Consider the following 10,103-nt stretch of genomic DNA (forward strand, 5'->3'; position numbering starts at 1 on the left):
GACATGATTTTTTTAAAAACTACATATATTTATTTATTTATTTATTTATTTATTTATTTATTTATTTACCTTGATGTTGCTAGGTCTTTTCTCCTTCTGCTCTTGGCTTGGACTGGCGTACATGTACGCTTCGTTGGGTTAGAAACTGGCTGGATAGCTGGGCCCAAAGGGTTGTGGTGAATGGAGCCAAGTCCAGTTGGAGGCCAGTCACTAGTGGCGTCCCCCAGGGCTCGGTGCTGGGGCCGGTCCTCTTTAATATCTTCATCAATGATCTGGATGAGAGGATCGAGTGCACCCTCAGTAAGTTCACAGATGACACCAAGCTATGCGCGTGTGTCGATCTGCTCGAGGGTAGGAAAGCTCTGCAGGAGGATCTGGATAGGCTGCACCGATGGGCTGAGGCCAACTGCATGAAGTTCAACAAGGCCAAGTGCCGGGTCCTGCACCTGGGGCGCAATAACCCCAAGCAGAGCTACAGGCTGGGAGAGGAATGGTTGGAGAGCTGCCAGGCAGAGAAGGACCTGGGAGTGATGGTGGATAGTCGGCTGAATATGAGCCAGCAGTGTGCTCAGGTGGCCAAGAAGGCCAACGGCATCCTGGCTTGTATCAGAAACAGTGTGACCAGCAGGGCTAGGGAGGTGATCGTCCCCCTGTACTCAGCTCTGGTGAGGCCGCACCTCGAGTACTGTGTTCAGTTTTGGGCCCCTTGCTACAAGAAGGACATTGAGGTGCTTGAGCGGGTACAGAGAAGGGCGACGAAGCTGGTGAGGGGCCTGGAGAACAAGTCCTACGAGGAGCGGCTGAGGGAGCTGGGCTTGTTCAGCCTGGAGAAGAGGAGGCTCAGGGGCGACCTTATCGCTCTCTATAGGTACCTCAAGGGAGGCTGTAGCGAGGTGGGGGTTGGTCTGTTCTCCCACGTGCCTGGTGACAGGACGAGGGGGAATGGGCTTAAGTTGAGCCAGGGGAGTTTTAGGTTAGATGTTAGGAAAAACTTCTTTACCGAAAGGGTTGTGAGGCACTGGAACAGGCTGTCCAGGGAAGTGGTGGAGTCACCATCCCTGGAAGTCTTTAAAAGACGTTTAGATGTAGATCTTAGGGATATGGTTTAGTGGGGACTGTTAGCGTTAGGTCAGAGGTTGGACTCAATGATCTTGAGGTCTCTTCCAACCTAGAAATTGTGTGATTCTGTGAATTGCAAATTGCATCTGTTACCTCTATTCTACAGGCTGATGGTTCACTTTTGCTTCACTGTCACTAATTATGCTGCTTACTTGTTTTATTGTTTTCTTCTTGCCTTTTGATGCCCTGATCAAAGCTTGCTTATATGCACTAGCTGCAGCCAACAAACTGTGAAATTTGGATCCCAAAACAGGGACCTGTCATTGATTCTGTACGTGTAAATCTCTATAGGTATCACCACCTCATTTTTTTTTTTGCCCCCCTCACCTTCTTTTAATTGTTAAAATTCTTACATGCTTCATTTTAAGGCATTTTGAGTACATTTGATACATGTGAATGTATCTATAAAGTCACTTTTTGTTTAACCTTAGCTAAACATCATACTTTCTAAAGAAGCAACCCCAGGTTGCTTTAACTAAACTGTATTCTTGCTGCAGTTTTTACAAAGATAGAATTGCTGACATTTTCTGTTAAATTTTTAGCTCCTGAGAGTATTGAAACAGTAAGGACCTTTACAACAAATGAAGAAATGATTGTGGAATGGATAGCCTCTGAACCAGAAGTAACTGAATATGTCGTTGAGTGGTATGAGGAGCTGGAGACAGATCCTTTCAGTAGATCATGGCAGTATATATCAAATTCTACAAAGTGGAAAGCTAACAAAAGTATGTTCATTTACAAGTTATGATTGTAACAACATACAGATACATAGGCATTTATGTATATTTATTTATAAGTAGACCAGAAAGAACAAAGGGAGATGAGCTTGCAAGCAACTGTTTTAAAAATAACATTTGCATTATTGTTCTGCTTTAAGTCAAATAGATCACATTCATACCTGATTTAACATATGTGCTTAAAGGAGCAAAGGGAACAAGATACCTAACGTTAACAGGAATTGAGCATCTGCATTCATATCACCCACATCTGAATGTCTCCCCCTTTATCCTGATCTGGAACATCATACTGTAAATTGTATCACATTATGCACAAAATGTAATATTATTGAGATTTGAAAGATTGTATAAAATTTAATATTAAAGGTTTTGAACTCATGCAGCTTTCCTCAGACCATTAAAAAAAATAACAACCTTATTTCATGCTTTATTGAAATTCCACCAGTAATTTAATAGCATTTTTAACTCTCAGATTTTCACAAAACGTGCAAGATGGTGTTTGTTTCCATGTTAGATTAGGATACAGGTTTCATGTTTAAGCAATTTGGTAGGTTGGTGGCCTAGCATGAAATTTGCACTGTCTATTATAACAGAAAAATCTGAATTCAAGGGAGAAGTTTGTGTCTTCACATGTTTTAGAGAATAAGAAACCTACAAGAGAATTTCAGAGAGAATTTTTCATTAAAATAAGCAAATGGAGTGACTGATCAACTTGGCATGTTATATATAATCATACAATCTTTCCTGTCCCTGGAGATGTTCAAGGTCAGGTTGGATGGGGCTTTGAGCAACCTGATCTAGTGGGAGATGTCGCTGCCTGTGGTGGAGGGGGGTTGGAACTGAGTGCTCTTTAAGGTCCCCTCCAACCCTGGCCATTCTATGATTCTATGATATGTAATCACATTTGTGTTAGGACCTAAAGCATTCCTCAGAGGTTTCAGTGGCCTTATAATGCACTGATAAAGAGGCGAGGAACTGCTCACCATTTTCTAGCAGGGGCTGACTTTTTTTTTTTTTTAATTGATAAACTCTGAATAGTAATGATCTGGCTGTGTATGTAGTTTCCATGAAAAATCAGTGTGCAGAGTACATGTTATAAGTACAAAGGCAAAACTGTAAGCCGTATTATATCTATATGTTTTATGCGGAGAACTGTGAAAGTACTCTTTCATTTTTTTTTTTCAGAAATCTTTAAACCATTTGTATGCTATAACATGTCAGTGTATCCTCTTTATGGCAATAAAGTAGCAGCTCCATATTCCATACAAACTTATGTTCAAGAAAAAGGTACGTATTTCATGATGTTGTGAAAGGTATGCTGTAGTCTGTCTGTTAGGTTGTATTTTCTTTGATAAATTAGGTACTGGCATTATTGAAGGACAGAAGCAGATGCTGAGGAAGGTTCAGGTACAGCTCTGCTTGAAAGTCATCCATTGGTTGCAATGCGTCTGTAGGGTATACAACACACTTGGAAAGAGTATAGCTAAAAAGACATTTTATTTTATTTTATTTTATTTTATTTTATTTTATTTTATTTTATTTTATTTTATTTTATTTTATTTTATTTTATTTAACTGGCATCTCTTAAATGCTGCAGCTGCATTTAGATATATAAGTACACTTGATTTTAATGATGCAGTTGACTGAGCTAGTTGTGCACCTAATAAAAGAGAGGTTCTACTCACAGAATAAAATTAATAGTTTGAAAAGCTTGCTTTTTGTCCCATTGTATAATATTAGAGAATATGTGCTGTCCTGGATATAAAAAATGGTAAGGACCCATGAAGTTTATGGTTGAACAGAAACTGTAAATGAAATAGCATTTCAGAGGCAGGAAGGGAATATTTCTTTGTAGAAGTTTCATGTGACTGCAGTGATATTTACAGGCAGCTGCAAGAATCTAATTTACTGACAATTTTAAGATTTTAGGTGAAAATTTTAATGTCTGTGCCTTTAGATCTGTGTAAATGTGCACACACATTTCACAGTATATTATTGTTAGTTACTTGAAGAGGTAACAGACTGTTGTTTGATAGAATAATACTAGCACAACTTGGTTTTGAATGCTTTCCTGGTCATAGTGAGCTGTGACAGTATTAAAAGTTGACAGAATGGGAAAGAGGATAAAAGTTTGGGTCTATGTCAGAGCACTAATAAGACATTTACTTGTACATTTGCTTTCTTAATATTCCTGGTATGTGTGAGGTAACATATGGATAATGCTGTGACATGTAGACAGTTTTTCTAATTTATGATGCTTCTGTGCAGAGCCATCAGAAGGTCCTGTGGCTGATACAGATGTTCTAGGCAAAAATGAAGTTGTAATAAAATGGGAGGAGATTTCAAAAGATAAAAGAAATGGCTTTATCACTAACTATACAATATTTTATAAACCTGAAGGTGGAAAAGAGTTGAGTAAGTATACATTAAACATCAAAGATTACAACAGGGCTATGACAATTTGCTGTCTGATTATAATAATTATTTTTGTAGCTATTAGCATACTTTGTTATTATGTATTTGTTACATAAATATGTCTGAAAATACTGTTACTAAAATTTGGCTTACATAAAGGACTGATAGTTTTAGCTGAGATGTTGGAGAATTCTAGTGAACAGTCCTTGCTTTAATATTGCATGTTTATTCTTGCTTGGTTTCTTTATCTGTTTTGAATTTATTTTGTACAACACAGCTTTCTGTTAGTGAATCTTAATAGTGAATCCCTTCTGCATCTTTGATGGGATCCAGATCTGCTGAATCTTCAGTTGTTAAACTTAGTGTGTGACAGCATTGCCATTCCTCTTCTTTTTCCTCGACTTGGATGGCAGCTCATATATGAGAGACTTTTTACAACCTGTTCTCCATAATGTTAAAAAATAAAATAAAGTTTATGCCAAATTAGAAAGTATTATTTGCCAGATATTTGTAGTTTTCCACTTTTACATAAGTATTAGTCTCTTTCCTTCTTCAGATCTCTCTGTCAAGACACACATTTGGAGCCAGTTGAAAAAAATTGTAGTAGAGACAGATGAATTAATCTGCGGTTAGAATAAATTGGCAAAGCATAGATTCTGTGCCAATTCAAGAATTTGAAGCACTTGAGGGTTCAGTAAGTTTATAAGTTCCATGTTTGTCCTTGGAAGGATGCCTTTCCCAAGTCCTGAACTTCTAGAACAGTATGGTAGAAATTTACTGGTAGAATTATTTTCACAGTGGATTCAAAATAAAAACAAAGTAGCAAACAATAGCCAAAAAGCAAAAACAATCTTCCAGGAAATAATTTCTATGGACATAGTTTTTTAGATTAATTCCTTCAGATGAGCTTAATGTTTTGTGTTTGATATTGCTTTCCTGCTCTGTAGGCTGGTAGCATACCTTTTTAATAATCGCCTATATCAAAAATAGCATCCATGCAAAGTGTCAATAACCAGTATAATCCTATCTATTCAGAACATCTAGCATGAATCTCAGCAGAATCTTTTGTGAGACATGTTTCAGTGATCTAAATTTCTTCTTCCTGAATAGTTTATCAAGAGTACTGTTGGATCATTCAATGCCTTATAAGTTGTTCTTTTTCCTTCTTTGTTTTAGACATCACTGTTAGCAGAAACCTAACATCTTTCTTTAAACAATCTCAAATTTACAGATCTTGACATGTCTTCAGTTGCTTCTGGATAACCAGTTCAGAGCCAGGGCAAGAATATTTTTGGTAATTTGTAAGTTAGAAAGATGAAGCTATGACAATTTATGTCAGATTTAGTCTTCTACTTCCTTGCCGTGTTAGTTCCTGAATGTGTTAATGCTGAATGTTTTGTGCAGGGTCATCCTTAAGACATGCAGCCTCAAACAAAGCAAAATTTGTAAAGCATTGCAAAGCTTCTCACGTGAAACACTGTGCCCATTTTAGGACATCGGATTAGTTTCTTAAGGAAAATATTACTAAATAGCAACTCATGGGAGTTAGTCTTAAAAGGCAAAACCCAACTGTACTGTCGTTTTTTGAGGCTTCCTTGATATCACATCTTTTTGTCACATCTAAGAGAGAACTTTGAGTTTGCGCAAAGGTGATTTCATTGATGGCCTTTTAACTCCAGAATTGTACTTTTCAAACCTTGATTTAAGAAAAACTTTGCTCAATCTCAGGGTATGTTGCAGTGTATCTATTTCCTGAGCATTTCTTGGCTGAGCTAAATGGTGATGTATTAGCTTTGATTTCATTTATCAGAAAATCCTTTAATTTCATAATACACAAACATGTTCTTAATTCTGTTGGCAGACGTAAAATGTTACGATATACATGTATGTCCTGCTTAGAAAAAGTTAAAGTAAAACATATCATACCAATTCCAGGAATGGACAGGGTATTCGAAACACTGAGTTCTATTCAGAAAAGCATTTGGAAACTGGAAAAATTGTGTTGCTTTTGGCTAACTTCCTCTAATTTTATTGGAGTGATACTGCAGTGCTGGTAGGCTGCATCCTTTTGGATGATCAATGAACTAAAAATATAGTTAAGTTTTATGAGCTGCAGAAACACAAATTTCACCAACTGTTTTCAATTTCTTTTTGAGTTTAGGTTCCACAGGTTGTAGAAATAAATTTCAGAAGCCAGTGGTGTTTCTTTTTTTGGTGTTTTTTTTTTTTTTTTTTTTTCTTATGATAAAATACTTTAAAATGTTTTAAATTTAGCAAATAATTAATGTGATTATTTTTAAAAGTAACTACATAGCGGTTTGTTTTTTGCTCCAAACAGTTAAGTAACATCAACAAGCATTGTTTGATAACAAGCATTCTGCCACAGTGACTGATAGGGTCACTTTGCCAAGTTGTTCAGTCATCTTTAAAAACACTCTGTGTAACATCTTTGTAAAAGATGATAAATAAGTGTACAGTTCTGATATAACACTATCTTATTTTTTTTTTAAATCTTTTCCTAAAAAAGATGAAACGGTGAACTCTGATGTTCTGCACCACAGACTGAAGTCCTTACAGGCTAATACACAATATACTGTCTATATCATGGCAAGCAATAGAGCTGGTGGAACCAGTGGAGAGCAAAAAACCTTCAAGACTTTGAAATTCAGTAAGTAATATTCCAGGTTTGTTACTGTTATTTTGAAAAGGAGTTTTGAAGTAGGAAATACAAGATTACAAGATTTCTTTGTTTAGGCATCTGTAAGAGTTATTTTTATCTATTTATTCTTTTTAATGGGTGTTAAGACAAGGAAGATTGACCAACACTTGCTGAATTTAATTCAATCTCATTGAACATCTTTACAGACTAAAACCTCAGGATAAGAGATCAAAATGCCAATTCTTTTTGCTGTCAGTAAAACCATGGAATACTGTGGATCTTTGGGGGATCATCGTATTCTTTGTGTGCCATCAGTTATGGGATAGAGCACCTTACAGTTTTTCAAAAAGCAGATGTTTTTGAGTTACTAGAATTAGAATAGCTGTGCATTGAGCCAGATTTTTAGTGTGGAGATTGGTGTGACGATTGTGTGCTGGTACTTCAGACACTTCCTCTTTCCTGCTTCTGAAAGAATGTTTTCCATATTTATTAATATTCACAGTGTTGGCTGAACTGATTTATGTAAAAGTACAGGAGCTAAACAGGTCCTTGAACAGGTCATGAGACATGAAGCTAATTCCTTTTATTTTATTTTTTTTTCAGCCTGTAAATTCATCTTCTAGTTTGCCATTCAGAAGCAACATAGGTTAGGCTGTGCTGAGTTTTGGTCTCTATTGCTATCAGGACCTATGTTGGGAGGTACTTGGAAGCAAGGTTGGCAATTGGAACAGTCTGTTTCAGTCATGAGAGTTAACTGTATTTTATTTATATTTAAAGCCTACCTCTGGCGTTAAATTTAAAATCTATTTTGTACTAACAGGTAGAAGTGGCACTGTACAGCAGTTTTAGGTGACTCTAAAAAAACTGCCCAGAGAGGTATTAGACTTTGATAATCAAAGATTGGTTTGGTACTAACATGGACACTAGACAACCTGATTCTAAGTTGGATATGGTGAACTGCATATGTCCCCTCCCATCTGATTTATTGTGTGATTCAATTAAATTAAGTAAATTTTAAAATCTGATACATCTGTTCTTGAGATATTTTGAGAAGTTCCAGCATAGGCCGCTTTTCTGGCTTAGTAACTATGACTTGTTGGATGCAAAATACTCATCTTTTGACACTTTGTACGAGTGTGGCAGTATTCTGAGCAACTTTAACTAGTTTTGGCAAAACTTTTAAAATGGTGCTAATTAGGTGGTTGATGTTGAAAATCAGCTGTCTTAATGGAATACATAAAGAAATTATAAACATCTGTTTTTTTTGTTTTTTTTTTTTTTTTTGTTTTTGTTTTTTTTTTTCTCTAAAGATAAAGAAGACATTATTTTCATTGCTATACCCGTTGGATTAAGCATGTTCTTTCTGTTAGGCCTTTGGATAACATGCATTTTGAAAAAACACGTGTGAGTACATTTTTCATCTTCTGAAACTGAATTTAGTCTTTAAGCGTAAAAAGCCCATTTTAAAATTTATTTTCTAAATGCTTCTGGGCTGGGTTTCAAACCAATGTCAAATTAGAAAATAGTGCTAATGGAGTAACAACTGAAAAAGCCTAAATATCTTGTAATTGTAGTTAATGTGCTATAGTCCAAAAATAAATATTAATTTTAGAAAGTGCAGTAGATGGGGAAAATAAAGGATAAATTGATTTACTTGTTATCTGTATCAGTTTATAGCAGATGTTACATGCTAGTTGCAATTCTGTGGTCAATCAGGTGAGGGGAGTGCAGTTTAAGTCAGATACTGAAATAATAATGCCAAAAAAAGCTGACAGAAATCTTCCTATACTTTCTTAATATATCTGCAAATACACCACTAGAGCATGTTTCATGTAACCTGTATTGCTTAGTTACACTAAGATTACTTTCATTACTTCGTGACTGTAAAGGAGTCATTAAGAAACTAAAAATTTCATCATGTGAAGCATTTGGATGATTGATCCATGAGTTTGCATCCATTATCTGTGTATGAAATGTAATGCTTTCATCTACTGTTACAGATGTCCCCTGCCAGATTTTAAATTGCTCTCTTGGAGCGTGGGGACACTGCAAGATCCCAAAGATAGCTGTGATGATTTGTTAAGGTTAAAAATATGCTTTTATGTAGCATGACGAATGACTGGGTTGTTGGGCTGAAGCTTAATCATAAGCTTAATAATCTTAAATATTTGGGGAGGTTCTTAGCTATGAAAACTGATAAGTTGATATGTAAGTATAGTTGATGTGATGTGTCATTTCCAACAGTTTTCCGTCTTCATCTGTATTGTATATTCTGATTTTTCGTAAAAGTAGGAAATGATGCTTTGATCCTGGAGAATACTTTGAGATGTACTTTAGTGTTAATATTCTTATGTGGATTGAACTGCAATGTAAAAAGTCAAACGATGACCAGGTTTTCATTCGCTTATTAAACGTAATATGAATAATTCATTTTGTTTCCTGTTTACTACTCCATCAGAGTAGTAAAAAGTGAAGCTACAGCTTCATCTATTGTGTTTTATCTGCTGATGAAATAAGAACTAAGTGTAAATTTAGTGTGGTGTAATGTTAGGAACATTTTCACTAGAACAAAGGTAGCTTTTCACTGAGGAGCTACCAGAAACATGATCACAGCAGCTTTTACATACAGCCTTTTTCTGGCATACTATTATTTAAACTACCACATGTTCAGAAAGTTGACTATGCATTAACAAATCTTCTGCAATGTCTCTGTAGAACAAGATTTTTACTTGACATCTTTTCTAATAAAAATTGATGTGAGGGAAAATGATTTTAATGAAAAGTACTGTGTTAGTATAAGAAAAATTTCCTTTGTGAAAGTTTGGTATTTTGACCTCTTTGATTTTTATTCCTTTAGTTTTTAATAATCTATTTTTCATCAGTTGAATAAACATTATTTCTCAATATTAGGTTTAAAAAGGTTTGCTGGCCTGATATACCCAACCCTGCAGAGAGCGTTGCTGTGGAATGGCCTCTTGATGCCTCCATGGTAATAGCTGACATTTTATTTATTAAAGAAGGGATCAAAGGGACGGAAGACAACTCCTTCTCTAACATTAATTTTATGACTAACTGAAAGAAAAAGAGTATTTGATTTCATTCTTTTAAGTATTATAAAATGCTCTTAGTTATATTTCAAACAAGTAGAAGGATGCATCTTTATAAGGTATAGT

At 35.7% G+C, this 10,103-nt stretch overlaps 1 protein-coding gene across 4 annotated transcripts in view; it reads left to right on the forward strand.

Moving 5' to 3' along the window:
* Positions 1 to 10,103, forward strand: part of IL31RA (interleukin 31 receptor A) — a 37,560-nt gene that overhangs the window by 21,496 nt on the left and 5,961 nt on the right. For all 4 annotated transcript variants that reach the window (XM_082783063.1, XM_082783064.1, XM_082783065.1 and 1 more), the window contains exons 10-15: positions 1,662 to 1,844; positions 3,042 to 3,143; positions 4,125 to 4,271; positions 6,799 to 6,939; positions 8,241 to 8,334; positions 9,841 to 9,919. In XM_082783063.1, coding sequence (XP_082639189.1) covers positions 1,662 to 1,844; positions 3,042 to 3,143; positions 4,125 to 4,271; positions 6,799 to 6,939; positions 8,241 to 8,334; positions 9,841 to 9,919 — 746 coding nt within the window. The remainder of the gene's footprint in view (positions 1 to 1,661; positions 1,845 to 3,041; positions 3,144 to 4,124; positions 4,272 to 6,798; positions 6,940 to 8,240; positions 8,335 to 9,840; positions 9,920 to 10,103) is intronic.

The sequence above is a fragment of the Aythya marila genome (genome assembly GCF_965140915.1).
Source record: "Aythya marila genome assembly, chromosome: Z".
Taxonomy (NCBI): domain Eukaryota; kingdom Metazoa; phylum Chordata; class Aves; order Anseriformes; family Anatidae; genus Aythya; species Aythya marila.